Here is a 25,231-nt window from a genome sequence, read left to right on the forward strand (position 1 = left end):
ATAGTTTTCTGCATACAGGTCTTTTGTCTCCTTAGGTAGGTTTATTCCTAGGTATTTTATTCTTTTTGTTGCAATGGTAAATGGGAGTGTTTCCTTAATTTCATTTTCAGATACCCATACTGTTTTGAACACTATAGTATAGTTTGAAATCAGGGAGCATGATACCTCCACCTTTTTTCTTTCTCACAGTTGTTTTGCTTGTTTGGGATCTTTTGTGGTTCCATGCACATTTTATTTATTTTATTTTATTTATTTATTTATTTATTTATTTATTTATTTATTTATTTATTTATTTATTTATTTATTTATTTATTTATTTATTTATTTATTTATTTATTTATTTATTTATTTATTTATTTATTTATTTATTTATTTATTTATTTATTTCGCGAACCCAGCTCCCCTGCATCGGCAGGCAGACGTGCAACCACTGCGCCACCAGGGAAGCCCCTATTTTATTTTATTTTTTAAAAATTATTTTCATTTATTTATTTATTTAGTTGGCCATGCTGTGCAGCATGCAGGATCTAAGTTCTCCAACCAGGGAGCGAACCCATGGCCCCCTGCAGTGGAAGTGTGGAGTCTTAACGACTTGACCACCAGGGAAGTTCCTTCATGCACATTTTAAAATTATTTTTTCTAGTTCTGTGAAATATGCCATTGGAATTTTGATAGGGATTGCATTGAACCTTTAGATTTCTTTGGGTCTTACGGACATTTTAACAACATTAGCTCTTCCATTTCATGCACACAGAATATCTATTTGTGTATTCTTCAATTTCTTTCATCAGTGTCTTACACTTTTTGGTGTACAGGTCTTTCACCTTCTTGGTTAAATTTATTCCTAGGTATTTTTTTTGATGCTATTTTAAAAGGGAATATTTTATCTATTTCTCTTTCTGATAGCTCATTATTAGTGAATAGAAAAGCCAAAGACTTCTGTATCTTGATTTTGTATCCTGTGGCTTTACTGAATTTATTTATTTTTTCTAATGGGTTTTTTTGGTGACATCTTTAGGGTTTTCTATGTATAATATCATGTAATCTGCAAATAATGACTGTTTTACTTCTTTCTTTCCAATTTGGTTGCTCAGTATTTCTTTTTTTTGCCTAATTGCTGTGGCTAGGAATTCCAATTCTATGTTGAGAAGTGGCAAGAGTGAGCATCCTTGTCTTTTTCTTGATCTTAGAGGAAAAGGTTTCAATTTTTCACCATTGAGAATAACATTAGCTGTGGGTTTGTCATATATGGTCTTTATTATGTTGAGGTACATTCTCGCTATACTCATTTTGTTGAGAGTTTTTTATCATAAATGGATATTGAATTTTGTTAAATGCTTTTTCTGCATCTATTGAGATGATTATATCATTTTTGCCTTAATTTTGTTAATATGATGTATCACGTTTATTTTGTAGATGTTGAACCCTCCTTGCATCCCTGGAATAAATTCAACTTGATCATGGTGTATGATTCTTTTAATGTATGGTTTGATTTGGTTTATTAGTATTTTGTTAAGGATTTTTGCATCTGTGTTCATCAAGGATACTGGACTGTAGTTTTCCTTTTTTGTGGTGTTGTTATCTGGTTTTGGTATCAGGGTAATTCTGGTTTCACAAAATGTGTTTGTAAAGTTTCCTTCCTCGTCAGCTTTTTGGAAGAGCTTGGGAAGTAGAAGTATTAAATCTTTGAATGTTTTGTAGAATTCTCCAGTGAAGCCCTCTGGTCCTGGACTTGTGTTGTTGGGGAGATTTTTGATTACCATTTAAGTTTCCTTATTAGTAATTAATCTATTCATATTTTTGTTTCTTCATGATTCAGTCTTGGAAGAGTGTATGTTTCTAGGAATTTATTAATTTCTTCTAGGGTATCCAACTTATTGGTGTATAATTGTTCATAAAAGTTTCTTATTATCCTTTGTATTTCTGTAGTATCAGTTATAAGTTCTCTTCTTTCACTTCTGACTTTACTTATGAGAGTCCTCTACTTTTTCCTTAGTTAGTTAGCTGAAGGTTTGTTAATTTTGTTGATCTTTTCAAAGAAACAGCTCTTAGTTTCATTGATTTTTTTAAAAAAATTTAACTATAGTTGATTTACAATATGGTGTTAGTTCCAGATATACAGCTTCAGATTCTTTTCCCTTTGATCTTTTCTATTTTTTTGTGTCCATTTCATTTATTTACCCTCTGATCGTTGTGTGAGTGTATGTGTCCTTTTTAAAAATTTTTATTTATTTATTTAAATTCTTATTTTTATATATTTTTAAAGGTTACGTTCCACTTACAGTTATTACCAAATATTGGCTGTATTCTCCGTGTTGTACAATACATCCTTGAGCCTACCTTATACCCAATAGTTTATACCTCCACTCCACTCCTCTATTGTCCCTGCCACTGGTCATAACTAGTTTGTTCTCTATATCTGTGAGTCAGCTTCTTTTTTGTTAAAATTTATATGGAAACACAAAATAACCTGAATAGCTGAAACAATCTTGAGAAAGAAGAACAGAGCTGGAGGAATCATGATCCCTGACTTCAGACTATACTACAAAGCTATAGTAATCAAAACAGTATGGTACTGGCACAAACCAGACACAGATCAATGAAACAGGATAGAGAGCCCAGAAATAAACCCACACACTTGTGGTCAATTAATCTACAACAAAGGAGGCAGGAATATACAGTGGAGAAAGGACAGTCTCTTCAATAGGTGTTGTTAGGAAAACTGGACAGATACATGTAAAGAAGGAAATTAGAACATTCTCTAACACCATATACAAAAATAAACTTAAAATGGATTAAAGACCAAAATCTAAGACCAGATATTATAAAACTCGTGGAAGAAAACACAGGCAGAACACACCATAAATCACAGCAATATTTTTTTGGATCTGTCTTCTAAAGTAAAGGAAATAAAAGCAAAAATAAACAAATGGGACCTAATTAAACTTAAAAGCTTTTCACAACAGAGGAAACCATAGACAAAATGAAAAGACAACCTTCTGAATGGGAGAATATATTTATGAATGATATGACCGATAATGGGTTTAATATCCAACATATATAAACAGCTCATACAGCTCAACATCAAAGAAACAAACAACCCAATTAGATAATGGGCAGAAGAACTGAATAGATATTTTTCCAAAGAGGAAATGCAGATGGCCAAAAGTCACATGAAAAGATGCTCAACATTGCTAATCATCAGGGAAATGCAAATCAAAACCACAATGAGATTTCACCTCATGTCTGTTAGAATGGCTATCATCAAAAAGAACACAGATAACAAATGTTGGTGAGGTTGTGGAGAAAGGGAACTCTCCTAAATTGTTGGTGGGAATGTAAATTGGTGCAGCCACTGTGGAAAACAATATGGAGGTTTCTCAAAAAACTAAAAATAGAACTACCATATGACCCAGCAATTCCACTCCTGGGTAGATATCCAAAAACAACAAAAACAAAAACAAAAAACACTAATTGGAAAAGATACGTGTACCCCAACGTTCATAGCAGCATTATTTATAATAGCCAAGACATGGAAGCAACGTAAGTGTCCATCAGCAGATGAATGGATAAAGAAGATGTATATATGCACAATGGAATACTGCTCAGCCATGAAAAAGAATGAAATTTTGCCATTTGCAGCACCATGGATGGACTTGGAGGGCATTATGCTAAATGAAACAAGTCAGACAGAGAAAGACAAATACTGTGTGATATCACTTATATGTGGAATCTAAAATATACAACAAACTAGTGAATATAACAAAAACAGAAGCAGACCTCTCCTCTGATCTTTATTATTTCCTTCTTTCTACTAATTTTGGGCTTCATTTGTTCTTTTTCTATTTCCCTTGGTGTACTTAGATTGTTTATTGGGGATTTTTCTTGTTTTTTTGAGGAAGGCCTATATTGCTATGAACTTCCCTCTTAGAACCACTTTTGCTGCATCCCATAGATTTTGGTATGTCATATTTCTGTTTTCATTTGTCTGTGGGTATTTTTTGATTTCTCCTTTGATTTCTTTGATGACCCATTTGTTGTTCAGTGGGATGTAAGCTAATCTCTATGTAATTTAATCTCCATGTTTTTGTGGGTTTTCCCATTTTTTTCTTTATGATTGATTTCTAGTTTCATACCATTGTGGTCAGAGAAGATGCTTGATATGATTTCAGTCTTCTTGAATTTATTGAGACTTATTTTGTGACCTAATATGTGATCTATCCTGGAGAATATTTCATGTGCACTTGAGAAGAATGTGTTTTGTGCTGCTTTTGGATAGAAAGTCTATTAAGTCTGTCTGGTCTAATGTGTTATTTAAGTCCAATATTTCCTTATTGATTTTCTACCCAGATGACCTATCCATTGATGTAAGTAAGATGTTAGAATTCCCTATTATTATTGTATTGCTTTAAATTTCTCCCTTAAAGTCTGTTAATATTTGCTTTATATATCTTGGTGCTCCTCCATTGGATGCATATATACTTATAAGTGTTATATCTTCTTGCTGGATTGACCCCTTTATCATTATGTAATGCCTTTCTTTTTCTTTTATTTTTCTGTTTTAAAGTCTATTTTGTCTGATATGAGGATAGCTACTTCAGCTTTCTTTTCATTTCCATTTGCATGAAATATATTTTTTCCATTCCTTCACTTTCAGTCTGTGTGTGTCCTTTCTTCTGAAGTGAGCCTCTTGTAGGCAGTATATAGGTGAATTTTGTTTTTTTATCTATTCAACCACTCTGTGTGGTGAATTTTGGTTGATGAATTTAGTCTATTTACACTTAAAGTAATTATTAATAGTTATGTACTTATTGCCATTTTGTTATTTGCTTTCTGGCTGTTTTGTAGTTCTTCTCTGTTTCTTACTTCTCTTTTTCTTGTCCCTTGTGTTTTGGTGGTTTTCTTTAGTGCTATGTTTAGATTCCTTTTGCAATTTCTTTTGTGTATTTACTATAGGCTTTTCTTTGGTTACTGTGAGGTTCACATATAACATGTTATGTAAATAGTGACCTCTTTTAAGTTGGTAGTAACTTAAATTTGAACACATTCCAAAGCTTTATCTTTTTACTTACTCCCCCACTCAATATTTTATACTCTTGATGACACATTTTACATCTTTTTTTAATGCATCCTTTGACTAATTATTGTAATTTTAGTTAATTTTAATACTTTTGCCTTTTAACCTTCATACTTGCTTTATACTTGCCACATCCACCACCTTTATTATATATTTACTTTTTCCAGTGGGATTTTTACTTTTATATGTTCTCTTATTATTAATTAATGCCATTTCTTTTCAGCTTAAAGAAGTCCTTTTACCATTTCTTTTTTTTTTTTTTTTTTTTTTTTTTTGTGGTATGCGGGCCTCCCTCTGTTGCGGCCTCTCCCGTTGCGGAGCACAGGCTCGGCAGCCATGGCTCACGGGCCCAGCCGCTCTGCGGCATGTGGGATCCTCCCAGACCGGGGCGCGAACCCGGTTCCCCTGCATCGGCAGGCGGACGCGCAACCACTGCGCCACCAGGGAAGCCCTACCATTTCTTATAGAGCTGGTTTAGTGCTGATGAACTCCTTTAGCTTTTGGTTATCGGGAAAACTCTTGGTCTCTCCTTCAATTCTGAATGATAACCTTGCCGGGTAGAAATTCTTATTTGGAAATTCTTTTTGTGCAAGTGCTGTGGCTACTGCTGCAGCACACTGGTGGGCAAGGCTTGTCTCCAGACCTGCTGTGGGGCCTGGCCATGTGATATAAGTTATCTTTAAATAAATATGAAAAAAGAATGCTTTATGATAAAAACTTTAATAAACAACTTTTGATTCTTATGGATATTTTTCTGAAATATTTACTATGTTTTTCAACATAGTAACATGAAACTGTTAAAATGAAAGTTTTTTAATTATTGAAGATAAAATATATTATTACAAAGACAAAAGACATAGTGATTTATTATTTTTTCATAAAAAAATTTTTTGGAGTATAGTTGATTTACAATATTGTGTTAGTTTCAGGTGTACAGAAAAGTGAATCAGTTATACATATACATATATCCATCCTTTTGTAGATTCCTTTGCCATATAGGCCATTACAGAGTACTGAGTAGAGTTGCCTGTGCTATACAGTAGGTCCTTATTAGTTACATATTTTATACATAGTAGTGTATATGTCAATCCCAATCTCCCAATTTATCTCTTCCCCACCCCCCACCTTACCTCCTGGTAACCATAAGTTTGTTTTCTACATCTGTAACTCTATTTCTGTTTTGTAGATAAGTTCATTTGTATCCTTTTAAAATTCATTTATTTATTTTTTTATTGGAGTATAGTTGCTTTACAATGTTGTGTTAGTTTCTGCTGTGCAGCAAAGTGAATCAGTTTATATGTATACATATATCCACACTTTTTCAGATTTCTTTCCCAATTAGGTCACCACAGAGCACTGAGTAGAGTCCCCTGTGAGTACGCTTTTTTTTAGATTCCACACGTAGGTGATATCATGTATTTGTCTTTCTCTGTCTGACTTACTTCACTCAGTAACATAGTGATTTATATTGGGGAAAACCTTGAAACTAGGAGACAAGAATTTTGAATTCTGGCCTTGGCTCTGCTACTACCTGGTCTTAGACAAATCATTTAACTTCTCTAAATTTCAGTTACCTCATCTGTAAAATGAGGGCATTGGATTGCATAGTCCCTGAGACATAAAAAGTAAGAGCTAAATATGTGATAATTATTATAAAGCTCTTACTGTTTTTAAGATGCTGATCCTTTATTATTCAGAATGGTCTGATGTTCAGCAAATAATTAAATAGACAAAGATTTTAAATTTATTTGACCCTTTTAGTTATTTCCTCATTCAAACCAAGGGGTTCTTTTGCTATATTCTGGTTGTTCTTCATTGCTTTTAATCAATACTTTGTTAGATAGACTTGTTAGGGAAAATGTAGAGGCATTGTGCCTTCCTCTTATGAGAGTACCTTAATAACATTGCTATGTGTAAGCATACTGTATGAATAAATATTTATTTTCATAGAGCAATAGTTTTCTAAAAAATAGGTATCTATTAGTTTTAACTGGTTAGCCCAGGTTAAATTACTATTAATTGTTATATTTAACATATGTTAATCCATTACTTGATTAATGAATTATAAATGAATTTTTTTTTGGCTTAAGTTGATTTTATCAACTAAATGGTAGAGAGATTAAGAGTTTCTTTGTATTCTGGTTTTCATTTTCATATTCTTATTGCAAAGATCAATTAAATATGTTGGCAAGAAAACACTGAAGAAAATTAGATTGTATATACTAATTAATAATGTCCGGTAACTGATGTAAACAAAGTTTATATCAATGTTATGACACAATATATGAAAGAAAAGTACAATTTTTAGTTTATTTCCCATTTATTCATTTATAATAACTTTGCTCAAAGTTAAACACATTATAAGAGGACAAAGAATGAATGTCAGATGAGTCTTCCTTCTCACAATTTTCTGGCTATTTTATAAAAAGTAAACATATACACGTGAAATGGATTAATGACAATGCAACGGAGCATGTGATGAAAGTATATTGATTTGTCAAAATGAAATCTATAATAATTTAGGAGGTTATGAATAAACGTTGACCCTGACATTTCTCTTTACCTCATTTCTTACATTTAGTCCCCAAATCCCATTCCTTCTAACTAAAAAGTATATCTGGTGTCTATCCATTTCCCTTCATTGCTACTGCCACCACTTTGGTTCAGGCCATCATTATCTCTTACCCCAAATTATATAACTTGTCTCTCTCCAGTTTTATTTTACTTGATTGATTCTCTACCATAGCCAGAATAATCTTAAACTACAAAAATGATTGCGTTGATAGATTACCATTCCCCTGAAGATTAAGTTCATACTCTTTAAATGGCTTCTGAAGAGTCCTGTGATTAGACCTTGGCTTACACTTTTAGCCTCATCTCTTCCCTCTGTCCTACTTAAACTTTATGGTCAAACCATGCTGTATTTAGCATTAGTTGAATATGATCTGCTCAGGATCTTCTCAGTTTTAACAGTACTTCCTTAAGAAGATCTTTTCTGATCCCTAGATTAGGGTCAGATGCCCTGCTATCACTCTTATATCACCTCTTAATCTTCTGTCATAGCAAAACATACGTGTTTATCTGCTTTTGTGATGGCATATCTTATGTTGTCACAGATTTTCTAGCACAGTATCTGACACATAGAAGATGTTTAATATTTTCTACATGAAGAAATAAATATAGAAAGGGAGATAGATGTTAAGATAGCTCTTAAAGAATGAGTACCTATTTTGTTTGCAATAACAGAGTAAATATTGCATATATAAATCATATTTGCCTACATATGATTTTCCATTCAGGTCTGTCATTGTATACATACAGCCAAAATACCAAACCCTTTGAACATGTGCAGTTAGAGGCAATAATTTCTCTAAGAGCATAATGTGGATCAGGCTACTAAAGAAAGCTAATTTCTTTCCACAAATAAAAATTGGATATATTTAAGGTATAATAATTTCCCCTAGATTTATTGAGATATAATTGACATATAACATTGTTTAAGTTTAAGGTGTATAACATGTTAATTTGATACACTTATATATTGCAAAATAATTACCACCATCGTGTAACTTTCAAGTATATAATACAATATTATTAACTATAATCACTATCCTGTTTAGATCTCTAGAACTTACTCATCTTATAACTGGAAGTTTGTACTTTTGACCAACATCTCCCTTATGCCCTTACCCCTCAGCCTCTTAAAGAAGTCCAATTTTTAAGACCCATTTTGACTAGTCTCCATGATAATACAAATTATGCTCATATGCTCATCAAACGTTGTGAGTGGAAATTTATACTGGTTCGTAATTAGTCTACACTTACCTGAAACATTTTCTGTAAAGCACTTTAGCTATCATTAAATTTCATTTAGTTTATATCACAGGTATATAAATAAAGCATTCATAGGTATATAAAGAAAATATCCATTAATTCAGGATATACATAATGTGAAGAGTCTTTTAGGGTAATATATTGTACTTGGTGTCCCAATTTTGCATTCAATTAAATATATTATAATTTTAGTCTTTGTTTTATTTTTAAAATATAATCTTTTATCACATGGTAAAGAGAAAGTATTTACATTTATAATTTTAGAGGATATTGGTTTTCTATTATCAGACTATTAATCTTAAAATTCTTTGATTCTACTCTTTTGTGGAAAAGAAAGCATTACAAGAACCCTGATGAACACAAATAAGATGCAATGAAAAATCACAATAAAAATGCCAATAATGTAGGTTTAATTCCTAGATTTAGATTTAACCATGCAGTTTTGGAATTTGATAATAGCATGTTGTCTTTTGCATATTAAACTCTGTAGGAGATATTATACCTTTTATAATAGTGTAAAAGCGATTTCTATTGAAGCATGTTGTTCTGAAGAATATGAAACAAAATGAAGTTCATGAGAATTAAAAAAGTGAATATGCATTTACCTATTTATCTATCTACTGTTACACACAATTATCAAAGATTGCCAGAATAAAAACTCATCATTTTTAGGGACTTCTAATTTTGAAGGGTTGGATGAGTGATGATACACATGGTTTGGAGGGAAGAGTCCTTTTTTAGAGTATAATTTTGCTTGTTAAATCATTAAAGCTTAGTCATATATGGAAAAAACTGCCTAATAATTATGAACTAACATTTTAACATGGCATTTGCAACAGATACATTAGACACTTAATTAAATAGAATGTTGCTTATTTTTAAAGGAATGACAAAAAAAATCAAACTTTCTTTGGCATGTGAAATCTTTATATTATCAGAGGTGGGAAATCTGAAAGACGTGGTTCATTCTCTGTTTGGATGATGCAGAATTGCTCTAAGCAGTAAGCTTACTGTTTTCAGACAGCATTAGCAGCCTCAGCAAATACAACTGTGTCATCCTCCCTTAATATGCAGTGTTTGTAACTGCAAAGGGGAGATGATAAACAGCATATGAGATCTGATATCTTCATGATGACTTAAACAGATACTAATGGACAGATCTGCTCTTTGATGTTTTCTTCACTAGCCCTGAAGATGCTGAGACATAGAGATGGCTGTGATTATCTTTTGTAAGACAGGAAATGCAATCTTTAGGGGTCTCTGGAAATAGAAAGGTTATGCAGTCTGGAACCTGTGAGCCTTTTCAATCTCTAAGTCATCAGGTATGACTTCATGAATTATGATTATACCATTAGATTGTAGAGTTATTGCTTTTTCTAGCTCTTAGTCATTTACAACATATTAATCAATGTAATTGTTTATTATTAGATTTTCCTTAGGATATTTGAACAAGTAATATTTATAGTACTAGACACCAGTTAAACAATATGAATTTTAGAAATGTGTGTGTGTTTAAGTTTGTGTTTACTGTAGCTTTTAATGGGGAAGTGGGAGGTAAGGAAATAGATTCTTTGTATGTGATTAAGGGCAAGGTTTTGGGCTCTACAGATTTTTCCAGATTAAAACCTGAATACAGTCAAATTGCATCTTTTATTTCAAATGATGAAAATAGCATAAATTGTTCAAACTTATAAGGATACACCATAGCTAGCTGCTTGTATATAGTGACATAATAAAAATTTTTATCTGGGATTACTTGAGCATAGAAATAGATGTTGCTACCATTGTACTGTGCAACCACACAGCAACCCAAGTGTGATGAGTAGAATCATGTTTATCAGCATCTGAGCTATTTTCCTGAAATTTGTATTTCAGTATCTAAACAGTTTTAGAAGGCATTAACTTTTAATCATTTCTCAGATCTATTGAAATAATTATGCTTTGTCCTCTTAATGTAGAGATCTTCTAAGGCATTGCTTATAGATTAAAGTAGATGATAAATCTGTTTTTTGTTTTGGTTTGGTTTTTTACATAGAAATCTGGTGACATATAAGCCTGTTTAATGTTTTTGACCCAGAGATACTCTGCATTTGTTTACTTTCATTTTCACAATGAAAAGACTTGACTACATTAAACATGTTAACTACAAAGAGCAGAAGATCATCACAGCAAAGAATTTGGATTTATATATCTATTTTATGCTGAAACTCTATTTATTTTAAACCATTTTTCCCTATCACGTTTAATTTTGTTTGTTATAGCATGTCCTCAGAATTACATGCTTGGGTAAGAAACTGTGCCTCTGACATTCAGATTTTGAAGGAAATTTATTGTATTTTTTTATGTTATAATATTTCTGCCTCAGTATTAGGGGACTTGGCAGATACTTGACAAGGCATTCCATATTAAATGTGCAAAAAGAGAGAAAATGGTGCAGCATTTCTCAGCAGAAAGTTTTGTCTTCGTGATTCCATAGCTTGATTAGAATTTAATGGCTCATCAGTGTAAAATGATGTATTAAATATGAATATATTTATCAAATGACTGTAGTGGAAGTCTGAAACAGTGATATGATTCAGTTAAGGGGTCAGTTTCTCCTTTTTAATTAAAAGCACACTAAAATTTATACCTACTGATATTGGCTATAATTTATATGTTATTCAGGCTACTTAGTCAGCTTAGATTCTTATTAGCAGGGAAGACTGCCATATTCTTAAGCTTGATTAGTTTTGGAATGATTTGAATATACCTTTTAGTTGCTACAAAACCTGTTTAATCTGTTAGAATTTATTTCCAGTATTTGCATGTATTAGTCACTATGAGTACATTCTGTTTCTTGGCATTGCTTTGGGATTCCTCTAGGTATTGGTTTCACAACATTCTGCTAGATTTTTCACTGTATTTGTGACCTTTCAAGAGAACCAAGCAATAAAAATTCTTAGTTACCTTCTTCAGTGGCACTTAAATGAGGATATCTCAATAATATCCTCAATAATGTAAGGTGAAAAAAATTACTGTCTTAGAGTTATTTCTTTTACAAAGTGGAGAAAAATTTCTCTGTGTTGCTATGTCAAAATATATAACATTAAAAAGTTAAGATTGATTAAAATGTCACAGACATTTAATGTAATGTCAGCCTTTTGCCTGTACAGCAAGGTGATCTTGACCTTTTGAATGGTGAAATTGATTGTACATCTGCTCAGTAACAATTGGTCATCTTGTTTTTGCAATGGTTGCCTCTATCTGTACCATTTTATACATGTGTTTCATTATATTTTGTAAAGGTTTCTGAGGTAAGCTGTCTGTAAACAAGTATTTGAGTAATTGTTCAATTGTAAACAACGCTTTGAGTAATTGTGAAATATGATCATTTGCACAATACTGTATTTGGTGTTGTGAAGAGAATACAGAAAAGAAAGAGTTGTTTCCTGCTTTCAAGATTATGAGAAAATGTACATAATGAGCTATGTTCACATTTTGAATTGACTTTTCAAAAGTGGTATGGTACAGTCAGTTTTAATTTAATTTATAAATTGGTGAATCTTAGGATGAGTTACATATAATTGTTTTTTTCTCATGTAAATCTCTTGATATTAGAGAAATAAAAGATTGGGTTGAACTGTATAATCAAGCATTTTGTAATTTTGATAACTGCATTAACTTCTTTTATAACACATTAAATTCTTTTTATTAGGGCATTATAAACTGTGAATAAATAAAATAACATTGTAAGTTTTATAAGCCATAGTTTTCAATTTGAGAGTGAAGGGAGACCTAGCCCATTGGCAGGAGGCAGAAGCAGGGACCCCAAGAATCAGCTCAAAACAGGGATGTGACCAATCCAGTATAATTCCAGGCTAGGCATAGGTCATTATGTATTTTGGAAGGGGGTTTTGATTTAGTAGGGATTAAACTCTGGAAATAAGGAGTAACAAGTTTGGAGTGTTTAATGCTAGGTCAGTCATTTATGGAGTACTTTGAATAAACTGGGGAGGATAGGATTCGCCTTAGGCTCTGAGGAAGAGGACTGGGAGGAACTAGTAGGTAAGTAGACCTTAACCAGCTGGCTCTTAGACATCCAAGCACTACTCTCTTCTCTTTCGTATCTGTGCTGGCTGAAAGTAGCAGGGAGGTGGGTAGAGCAGATGCAAAAACCTTGTTTCCCTAGAATCCTAGACTGGCGCATGCTGCTCAATAGTACCTGTTTTCTTGGATTAGAGCAATAGAAAATTGATTTACAAATTCTTCTGGTTTGTATAGTATGGTACTTAAGCATCCAGACTGCCGTGTTCACTAGGTTCAAATCTTAGCTACACCACTTACCAGCTGTATGATCATGGGCAAGTTATTTAACCTTTCTGAGTATCAGTTTCCTCAGCTGTGATATAGGGATAGTAATGGTGCCTACCTCAAAGAGTTGTGAAGATCAAGCAAGTTAATGTATATAAAGTACCTCTAAGAGTACTGGTATATACTAAGCACATTACTGCCAACATTATTTATTGGCAGACATTATTATGTACACTCTTAGAGCTAGGATGGGCTATTGGTAATGGTCGTCATGAGTTTAATTTTGATCTCTCTCCCTCACTCTTCTTATCAAGTAAGAAATTCAGTCAAAAACACGTGGTACACTGAAATAAAGATGGTTATAAAAATGCAAATAAGAAAAACATGCTACATCTGACTAAATTCTAACATTGACTGACTATAAGAATTGTGACTTGATGAAAAATTTTGTTTAAAGTTTTTTTGCATCTGCTTACTAGCCTGATTTAAACTTCTATTAAGATCCTATGTGTGTAGATCCTTTGCTTTCCTATATTTTACCAACTACTTCATTACAGGAAAATCACTGGGTCTTTGGGTAAACTTAACGGCAATGTCATGTCTTCTTTAGTAACAGTTGGAGATTAAAATTAAGGAGTAAAATCAAGGTTTAAATAAAATAATAGACAAGTTATATAGCTTAGGTTTAATGATCTGAGGTGTTTTTTTTTTTTTTTTCGGTACGCGGGCCTCCCACTGCTGTAGCCCCTCCCGTCCGGAGCACAGGCTCAGGACGCACAGGCCCAGCGGCCATGGCTCACGGGCCCAGCTGCTCTGTGGCATGTGGGATACTCCCGGACCGGGGCTCGAGCCCGCGTCCGCCGCATCGGCAGGCAGACTCTCAAGCACTGCGCCACCAGGGAAGCCCTGAGTTATTTTTTAAATTATAAAAAATGTCTTCGACAGAAACTTCACTGAAAATTATACTGAGCTTGCTTTAGTAATTTTTTTAAAAATTATTTATTTATTTATTTATTTATGGGTGTGTTGGGTCTTCATTGCTGCACAAGGGCTTTTTCTAGTTGCCGTGAGCGGGGGCTACTCTTCGTTGCACTGCGCGGGCTTCTCATTACGGTGGCTTCTCTTGTTGCGGAGCGCGGGCTCTAGAGTGCAGGCTCAGTAGTTGCAGCACATGGGCTTAGTTGCTCCGTGGCATGTGGGATCTGCCCGGACCAGTGCTCAAATCCGTGTCCCCTACATTGGCAGGCGGATTCTTAACCACTGTGCCACCAGGGAAGTCCCTAGTAATTTTATTTGTTAATGAAAATTTTTATTCTAGATGAAAGACTAAAATGAAATATGCTATAAATACAATGCTATATATGAATAAGAAAATTCAAGTTCCTGTTTGATAGAGTATACTATTTTGAATTGCTGATGTTATTTAATGTAAAAACATCAATTTGCTTAAAAATTGCCAAGCTCCTAAGTACAAGTGTGTAATTTGATATTTGGATGAAATCTAAATCTTAAATAATCTTAAGTGTTACATTTTGTGACATTTTTGCATTTTAGTTCTCTTCTCTTGAGCAATTTTCTCAATGTGCAGCTATTTCCCCAAATTGGCACACAGTCAATCAAATCTCAGCACAATGCAATTTGTTATAACAAACAAAAAACCAAACATACAAAACCCTACAGTGTTCCAGTAAGCACAGTACTGGGCAAGGATATAAAGACCAATGGGTCCCTGCCTTCAGGAATTCATAGGTAGTGAATTGTAAACACTAAATACAGGTAACTATAACAGAATGTGGAAGGCAGTGAGTGCCACAGAGATTCAAAAGAGATATGAAAGAAGCATAAATTATTCTGCTATGAGTTCAGTGGGCAGAATATTTCAAGCGGAGTGGGGAGAGAAGAAGAGAAACTAGATGGGGAATTGGGCAAGTATGGTAAGGTAGCATGGTAAGGTAGCATCTGAGTTAGACCTTGAAGAGTGGCCAAGATAGGGAAAAGGTCATTTTGGGCAGAGGAAACAACATGAGTAAAAGTTGGGAGACAGAAAGCAAATAATATGTTTGAGTAGTACGGAATAGTTCATTTTGGCTTATAACCTGTTGGGGTAATTCAAATTATCACAGGAAAGATTTGTTGGGACCAGATAATGCAGAATCTTGAGTGTTAGATTATGATTACTAAACTGAGAACATTTCTGTGATGAACTACTTATTCTTGGGGGAAAATAAAATAAAAAACCAAAGAACGGTACCTATATTTTGCAGTCATTTTCAGGGCTCTAACTCTCTTGAGACTTTGTAAATGAAAATTAAATTCCTGAGTAGATTTAGTAGTTAGTAGACAAGGTAGGGGGTAGAAGCAAAATTAAGGATTTTAATAAAATTCTCTATCAAAGTTGCACGTGAGAGCATTTCTCAGTCTATCCACAACCACTCAAAAGTCCTACATTTCAGATCCTAAGAGACCTCCTGCTTGTCCCTGATGTAAACTCTATTTTATTGGTAGGTAATCAGATTTAGCTTTGGCTTTATTTTTGACATTTCCTAGACCAAGGACAACCTAGAGGGATCATTTTAATACAATGAATATGCATGTCACTATGGTGAATATTTGGATAATAAGGACTTTGTCTTAGGAAAAATTGGAAGGAGAAATTGCTATTTATAACCATGGAAGTTACAGGGATATTTAAGCTTTGCTCTTTGTTAATATAGCAATGATAAAGTAAACTGTCATTGCTAATACCTTTAATATCACCTTTAAATCTTCTACTCCACACACAAGAATTTAGTCAGTATTGTGTGAGGTTAGTAAAAAAGATGGGTAACATCCAAGAGCAGATTTCCTTTAGGTGTGACATCTGGGGGGTGACTTTTGTTATCAGGAGGATGATATTTGTGCATGGGAATTGTGAAAAAAATGGAATTGAATCCTCTCATTTAGTACATCATCCATATAAAGTATGTCAGAAATAAACTAATGGAATTCCACAAGTGTGAGTAAAAATGAAACCAGACAGAATTGCTCTTCTGGCCCTTTATTTAGAGCAATAGCAGATCCATACAGTTGAGAGTACTCTGTTTCTTTCTGTAGAAGTCTGCATTATTTGAAAAACCCATTTTTCTAGAAGTTCTTATGAAGTTGTTTTTATTAATCCTGTGACTTCACATTGCCTGGGAAATAGCCATACATATGGTAGGGGCCCAATAAGTTTACAATACTTAGTTTAGAATCATAGATCCATTTCTGGGAGAAACTTTGGAGAACATTGGGCTTTGGGTTGCTTTAAAACTTTTAAACACTTTTTACCTTAGAAAACAGATAAAAGACATTTACTGAAATGATCCTTTCCTTATCCCAATCCTTTTGAAAAATGATAATACAGGAATATAAGTAAGTTAAAAAGGTAATTGAATATTCTTTTATCAAACTTCTCTTTATAAAAGGCAACAGAACCTAGTTTCAATGAAGTACATTGCAAAATGTGCTGCATATAAATGGATACCGGGCTTCCCTGGTGGCGCAGTGGTTGAGAGTCCGCCTGCCGATGCAGGGGACGGGTTCGTGCCCCGGTCCGGGAGGATTCCACATGCCGCGGAGCGGATAGGCCCGTGAGCCATGGCCGCTGAGCCTGCGCGTCCGGAGCCTGTGCTCCGCAACGGGAGAGGCCACAACGGTGAGAGGCCCGCGTACCGCAAAAAAAAAAAAAATGGATACCATCTATTTCTAGCCATTCCTTTCTTTCAAATTTTATTCAAACTCATAATAATTTATTGAGTCTATTGTGTAGTATGGAGGGAGGCAGTAGAGCGCAGTAGTTAAGAGCTCAAGTTAATAGAGCTGGATTTGCTTCTTTAGACCCCATATCCTCCACTTACAGACAGTATTTATCTTAGTAATGTTACCTCACCTCTCTTTCTCAATACTCTCATCTGTAAAATGAGGGTACTAATATGCTAATCTCTAGGCTTATAATGAAAATCAATTGAATTAATGAATTAATGTAAGTAAATTGCTTCAAACAGTGACTAGCTTAACAAATATTAGTTATTATAATTACTCCCCACTGGACTAGGTAAAGCTGAGGAGAAAGCTACAAAAGATAAACAAGATATAAAACAAATCCACCCCTTCAAGGAATTTACATTATAGTATATGTAAAGTATCACCTGTATATGTATATAAATATAAAATACACACAAACACATACATACATACACACACATTATACTTTAATTATATATAGTATACTAAAAAGAAACTAAACAACTTGCCTAAGACCAAAATTGCCAGCAAAGGATAGGATGATATGGGGTTCAAACCGGAGGTCTAGCTCTACAGATCTTGCTCTTAACCACTGTGTTATACTGCTTAAGGTTATATACATTCAAATTAGATACTAGATAGCCTTGTATAAGTTAGTATATTCTAAATACCAAATTGAGATGAGAGACCTCAAGGTAAACTGAAAGTGCTGTGGAAGACTTCATGTAAGAGGCGTGATGACTTTCATCTGACACATTCTTTTAGATTTCTCTTCCACTACAAATAACATGTATAAAGTCTTTAGCACAGTTTCTACCATAGGTAATAAATTATAGTTGTTGTTATTATTGTCACAATCTTTCTGATAATTGCTTCTAAATCTCCCCTAATTGGTGCAATGTGCTGTTTGAAAACCATGAATCTAATCTATGCTCATGACTTAAATTACCCATCAGTGATTCTTAATTGTAATTATGCATCAAAATCAAATGTTTAGCTTTTTAAAAACATTGATGCCCCAGACTTATTTCAGAAGTACTAAATAAAGTCTATGGATTTTTAGCCCAGTCTTCTATATTTACAAAAAGCTTTCCAAGTGAATCTGATGGGCTGCCAAAATTGAGAAATGCTGCTTTACATGGTGGTGAATTGCAAATCTATAGCTTAAATCTACATCTTAACCTCTATCTAGTGTTCCAGACTGCATCTCTGCTCATTTATCTCATCAATATCTCAAACTTGGTATGTCCCAAGCAAAACATTATTTTATCTTCAAAACCTCTTTGTCTTTCCTAGCATGATGACCTAGTAATAACTTTCAACTTTTTAATCCAACCACAGGTCCAATTACTCACTAAGTTATGTAGACTCTTTCTTCCAAGTAGTCCAAAATTAACCTTTTCTTTCCATTCCCCATTGTCTTGATCTCAATGTAAGTTCACATTCATTTCTTACCTGGACTACTGTAGTCATTTCTTAATTGGTATTTCTTTTTTCTTCCCATTTCTCATCTCCAAAGCAACCTATTCACTCCTCAGCTACCAGAGTATTCTTTCTAAAATGGAAACCAAGAACAGGCATTTGCCTACTTAAACTAATTCTAAGGCTCCCCATTACCTTCATGATAATTTTCAGAGTTCAGATAAGTGAGAACATACAATATTTATCTTTCCCTGTGTGACTTATTTCACTTAGCATAATGTCCTCAAGGTCCATCCATGTTGTTGCAAATGGCAGGATTTCCTTCTTTCTCATGGCTAAATAATATTCCACTACATTTATTTTATTCATTCATCTATGGATGTACACTTAGGTTGTTTCCATATTTTGGATATCGTCAATAATATGGCAATGAATATGGGAGTGCAGACATCTCTTTGAGATAGTTATTTTATTTCCTTCAAATACTTACCCAGAAGTGGTACTGCTAGATCATATGGTAGTTCTATTTTTAATTTTTTGAGGAATGAGGAAGTGACATTTAAACTTAGCCATTTTTAGTTAAACTTAGTCTAAATTCTACTAGTTAGAGAGAGACAGCCTCTCTCAAATCTTTTAAAATGCTGTTCTCTTTGCCTATAATGCCTTTGGTCCCTCATTTCTCTTGTTTTTGCCTGGCTAACTCTCTCTTATATCTCAAGATTTATTTAAATTAAGCATTACCTCCTTTTGAAACATCCCCTCATCTCTTCAGCGTGAATTAGGTGTTTTTTCTATATCTTCTTCTGGATCCTAGTATTTACCTTAAATGAAGCACAATACATGGTGTACTGAAGTCATTGATTTTCCTGTCTTGACTGTGAACTGCTCAAAGGCAAAGTTAATGTCTTTTACTTTTTTCAGGCCAGCACTAATATTGTTCCTGGCACATTGTAACTACTTAATAAATTTTTGTTGAATATCAAAATGGGTAATGAGTATGAAATGTTCATGGAAACATATGGCCTAGGTCACTTTGGACACCATTAGGAATTCATAGTATATGAATTTATAAGCAGGGTTGTATAAGTAGGGTTGGACCAGACTTTGAAGTGTTTAAAAGTTAAATTAAGGAATTTTAGATTTTATACTTAACTAATATAATATCATTGCAGTATAGCATATTGATTAAGAGTATTGACCTGCCGGGACTTCCCTGGTGACACAGTGGTTAAGAATCGCTTGCCAGGGCTTCCCTGGTGGCGCAGTTGAGAGTCCGCCTGCCGATGCAGGGGACACGGGTTCGTGCCCTGGTCCGGGAAGATCCCACATGCCGCGGAGCGGCTAGGCCCGTGAGCCATGGCTGCTGAGCCTGCACGTCCGGATCCTGTGCTCCACAATGGGAGAGGCCACAACAGTGAGAGGTCCGTGTACTGCAAAAAAAAAAAAAAAAAAAAAAAATGTCAACTAAGCCCGTGCGCCACAACTACTGAGCCTGTGCTCTAGAGCCCGCAAGCCGCAACTACTGAGCCTGTGTGCCACAACTACTGAAGCTCATGCGCCTAGAGCCCTGCTCGGCAATAAGAGAAGCCACTGCAATGAGAAGCCCGCACACCGCAACGAAGAGTAGCCCCCGCTCACCCCAGCTAGAGAAAGCCCCCGCGCAGCAACGAAGACCCAGTGCAGCCACATGTGCAGCCAAATATAAATAAATAAATAAATAAATATTAAATTAAAAAAAGTATTGATCTGCCTTCAAACCCCGCCTCTGCCTCTTAGTAGCTAAGGGTTCCCGGGAAAGTTTCTTAGCCTCTTTTTTTTTTTTTTTTTTTTGTGGTATGCAGGCCTCCCTCTGCTGTGGCCTCTTCCGTTGCGGAGCACACGTTCCGGACGCGCAGGCTCAGCGGCCATGGCCCACGGGCCCAGCCGCCCCGCGGCATGTGAGATCCTCCCAGACCGGGGCGCGAACCCAGTTCCCCTGCATCGGCAGGCGGACGCGCAACCACTGCGCCACCAGGGAAGCCCCTCTTAGCCTTTTTAAGTCTCAGAATACTCAAGTGTTTTGAAGATTTTTAATGAGTAACAGTATGTAAAGTTCTAACACTGTACCTGGCAGGTTGTAAGCCTTACAATGTTACTTATTATTATTATTATTGCAATTGTATGCAACATTGAGAAAAATCAGACAGCTAAGGGACTAACAGTTTCAGAATGTAGAGTTAAAATTATCCAATGATTGACCATTTAGCTGGCAATCAGAAAACCAAAATTTTAGTTCTCGTTCTATCTCTGCTATTGGCTTACTGTAAAGCTTGAATGTATCTCAGTTTCCTCATACAAAAAAGTATGTTAATGCTTTTAGTGTATGTTAATGCAAAAGTAGTAGTGTTAATGCTTTCCTCACCAGGATGTTGTAATCGTTTGAGATGTCTAAAGAAAATAAACTGTTAAATTATAAAGAGTGGGAATCTATATTCTTTGAAGTCGCTGATATCATCATGCTTTTGTACAAGCTGTGCCATCATTTGCCTGGAATGCTCTTTTTATTCACCTTGACAATCCTATTTTTCCTTTAAGACTCAGTTTAAGCATCAGTTATTGGGATTAGGTGGTCATTTATATATCCCTTAGAATGCAAAGCCTACTTCTGGTATAACATTTACAATGTATAACATTTGAAAAAACACCTACTTGTATGTCTTCTCCCATAGAATGTAAAATTCTAGAAGGCAAGTGTGTCTTATAATTCGGTATTCCCACTGCTAGTACAGATTCTGGCACGTGTTAAATTGTAAATATTAACTCAAAGAATGGATTATGTTATATAAATTTAAGAATACTGAAGTATGTTTTAAAGCAGCAAAAAAGTTTCTGAAGCTCATTCAGAGGTTGTTTGATGTGAACTGGAGATTAGAAAATGTGGTAATAGTTACAATGAACTATAATAATAGCAGAATAAATATTAACAGTAGAATAATAGCAAGAAGAAAATATTACCCTAGATATTTTCTGAAAATATAGCAAAGATGAAGGAAAATCAAGAGAGTTTAGGTATAACTACCAGGTAGAATACACCCAGCTACATTTCCTTTCTCCCAAAATCCTATTAAAGAGACAATTAGTGTTATTTCTAACCTTTTCTCTATACCAAAACTAAATTAGGGTGGGGAAAATTGGAGAGGAAAAAAAACAGTGACAAAATTTTGTGAGCAAAAAAGCAGAAGGAAAATGTCAAGTGACTTGGCTAACTGAGAAAACAGAATTGTAAACTAGCATTGGCAAAAGCTGAGAACCAACACAAGTTATACTGAAGCATCCTGAAAGGCACCAGATACCTCTGAAAGAGAGAATCAAGCTACTAAAGTAAAAAGTATTGAATTAAAATTCAGTCACATTTCTCGATCATCTTTCTCCTTTACTTCAGTCAACTAGGCAAATATCCTACCTCTACTCCAGCAGTAGACTGGAGAGGAGAAAATAGAATCTCTTTGGACTGAGTAACCCAGGAACAGATAAGTTCATAAAGCACCATGTTAAAAACAACTTCAGTAAGAATACTGTGATCCCAACTCTCCTCCTCTGTTTCGCTCCTAGAAAGCTGGCAGCCAGGCATTCATCTGCCACGCAGGATAATGGAAGATCCAACTGGACTCAACAAGCTCAGGAGGAAGGTCCCAGACATATTGACATCAGGGTTTCCCAAAGAAACAGCCAAATCAAATCACTTTACAATATGCTCAAAGTTGACAAGCCCTATCCAAATACTCAGGGCTTCCAATTAGCTTTTTGGTTTCATACTTTTAAATATGAGCACAAAACCAAAACCCATAAAACCTCTGAGGAAATCTTCTAACATAAAAGATAGAGGCCAATGTTTTTTGGATTTGATATCAAAAACAAAGGTGACAAAAGCAAAAATAAACAAGTGGAACTACATCAAATTAAAAGGCTGCTTCATAGCAAAGGAAACCATCAACAAAATGAAGAGGCAACCGACGGAATGGGAGAAAATATTTGCATATCATATATCTGATAAGGGGTTAATATCTAAAATATGTAAAGAACTCATACAACTCAATAGCAAAAAGACAATCCTATTAAAAAATGGGCAGAGCACCTGAATAGACATTTTTTCCAAAGAAAATATGTGGACAGCCAACAGGTACATAAAAAGATGCTCACTAATTATCAGGGAAATGCAAATGAAAACCACAATGAGACATCACCTCACACCTGTTAGAATGGCTGTTATCAAAAAGCCAAGGAATGACAAGTGTTTGAGAGGGTGTGGAGAAAAGGGAACCCCTATGCGCTGTTGGTGGGAATGTAAATTGGGGCAGCCACTATGGAGACTCCTCAAAAAGAGAACTACCAAATGATCCAGCAGTTACACTTCTGGGTATTTATCCAAAGAAAACAAAAGCACTAACTCAAAAAGATATCTATATCTATATAGATAAATATATATAGATCAATCTATCTATATAGATATATATATATATCTCCATCCTAATGTTCATTGCAGTGTTATTTACAATAGCCAAGATATGGAAACAACCTAAGTGTTCATTGACAGATGAACAGATAAAGAAAATATGGTGTATGTATTGTATAGGCAGTGGAATATTTTTCAACCATAAAAAACGAATGAAATGAACTCTTGCCATTTGCAGCAACATGGGTGGAACTTGAGGGCATTATGCTAATTGAAATAGGTCAGACAGAAAGACAAATACCATATGAGTCAATAACGAATTAATTTTACATATATAATTATTTTTATTTACAATCCCTATTTTGCATATGAGGCACAAAGAACATGCACAAAGTCACATGACTAAGTAAGTAGTAAGTGCCATAACTGGATATGAACCCTGGACGTCTGGTTTTAGAGATTTTCTTAGGCACCACTCTGCTTCCTCTTATCTTAGTGCCTATTGATAGCATGAATTTAATAAACGAGAGATGTTTATAGTATAAGACTAGCTATAAATTAGTTTTGGCTGTTTCTATTCGATACTAAGTAGAGAAGGAGACTAATCACATATATTTCTTTTTTTTTAAATTGTGATACAACTTTTACATACTATTTTCAAACTTGCAAAATAATACACCATGTTTTCGTGGATATTTACATATGTGGTAAAAGTGTAAAACGTACATGGAGATAACGTGCGTACTGGCTATTTTTTTATGCATCTTTATTGGAGTATAATTGCTTTACAATGTTGTGTTTGTTTCTGCTGTACAAAAAAGTGAATCAGCTATATGCATACATATATCCCCATATCACCTCCCTCTTGAGCCTCCCTCCTGCCCTCCCCTCCCTATCCCACCCCTCTAGGTCATCACAAACACCAAGCTGATCTCCCTGTGCTATGCAGCAGCTTCCCACTAGCTATCTATTTTACATTTGGTAGTGTATATATGTCAATGCTACTCTCTCACTACGTCCCAGCCTCTGCTTCCTGCCCTGTATCCTCAAGTCCGTTCTCAACATTGTCATCTTTATTCCTGCCCTACCACTAGGTTCATCAGTAACATTTTTCTAGATTCCATATATATGCATTAGCATATGGTATTTGTTTTTCTCTTTCTGAATTACTTCACTCTGTATGACAGACTCTAGGTCCATCCACCTCACTACAAATAATTTCGTTCCTGAATTACTTCACTCTGTATGACAGACTCTAGGTCCATCCACCGCACTACAAATAATTTCGTTCCCTTTTATGGCTGAGTAATATTCCATTGTATACATGTGCCACATCTTCTTCATCCATTCATCTGTCGATGGACATTTAGTTTGTTTCCATGTTCTGGCTATTGTAAATAGTGCTGCAATGAATGTTGTGGTAAATGTATCTTTTTGAATTATGGTTTTCTCAGGGTATATGCCTGAGTAGTGGTATTGCTAGGTCATATGGTAGTTCTATTTTTAGATTTTTAAGGAACCTCCATACTGTTCTCCATAGTGGCTGTATCAATTTACATTCCCACCAACAGTGCAAGAGGGTTCCCTTTTCTTCACACCCTCTCCAGCATTTATTGTTTGTAGATTTTTTTATTATGGCCATTCTGACTGGTGTGAGGTGATACCTCAATGTGGTTTTGATTTGTATTTCTCTGATGATTAATGTTGTTGAGATCTTTTCATGTGTTTGTTGGCCATCTGTATGCCTTCTTTGGAGAAATGTCTATTTAAGTCTTCCACATGTTTTTGGATTGGGCTGTTTGATTTTTTTATATTGAGCTGTATGAGCTGCTTGTATATTTTGGAGATTAATCCTTTGTCAGTTGCTTCATTTGCAAATATTTTCTCCCATTCTGAGTGTTGTCTTTTTGTCTTGTTTATGGTTTCCTTTGCTGGGCAAAAGCCTTTAAGTTTCATTAGGTCCCATTTATTTAGTTTTGTTTCTATTTCCATTACTTTAGCAGGTGGGTTAAAAAGGATCTTGCTGTGATTTATGTCATAGAGTGTTCTGCCTATGTTTTGCTCTAAGAGTTTTATAGTGTCTGGCCTTACATTTAGGTCTTTAACCCATATTGAGTTTATTTTTGTTTTGTATGGTGTTAGGAAGTGTTCTAATTTCATTCTTTTACATGTAGCTGTCCAGTTTTCTCAGCACCACTTATTGAAGAGGTTTTCTTTTCTGCATTGTATATTCTTGCCTCCTTTATCAAAGATAAGGTGACCATATGTGCATGGGTTTATTTCTGGGCTTTCTATCCTGTTCCATTTATCTATATTTCTATTTTTGTGCCATTACCATACTGTCTTGATTATTGTAGCTTTGTAGTATAGTCTGAAGTCAGGGAGCCTGATTCCTCCAGCTCCGTTTTCCT

The 25,231-nt window shown here is 34.7% G+C and overlaps 1 protein-coding gene across 2 annotated transcripts in view; it reads left to right on the top strand.

Annotated features, from left to right (window-relative positions):
* Window positions 1-10,152: 10,152 nt before the first annotated feature.
* SLC4A10 (solute carrier family 4 member 10) overlaps window positions 10,153-25,231 on the top strand; it is a 226,922-nt gene continuing 211,843 nt past the window's right edge. For both annotated transcript variants that reach the window (XM_024122229.1, XM_024122230.1), the window contains exon 1: window positions 10,153-10,233. In XM_024122229.1, coding sequence (XP_023977997.1) covers window positions 10,153-10,233 — 81 coding nt within the window. The remainder of the gene's footprint in view (window positions 10,234-25,231) is intronic.

Source organism: Physeter macrocephalus, chromosome 2 (genome assembly GCF_002837175.3).
Source record: "Physeter macrocephalus isolate SW-GA chromosome 2, ASM283717v5, whole genome shotgun sequence".
NCBI lineage: Eukaryota > Metazoa > Chordata > Mammalia > Artiodactyla > Physeteridae > Physeter > Physeter macrocephalus.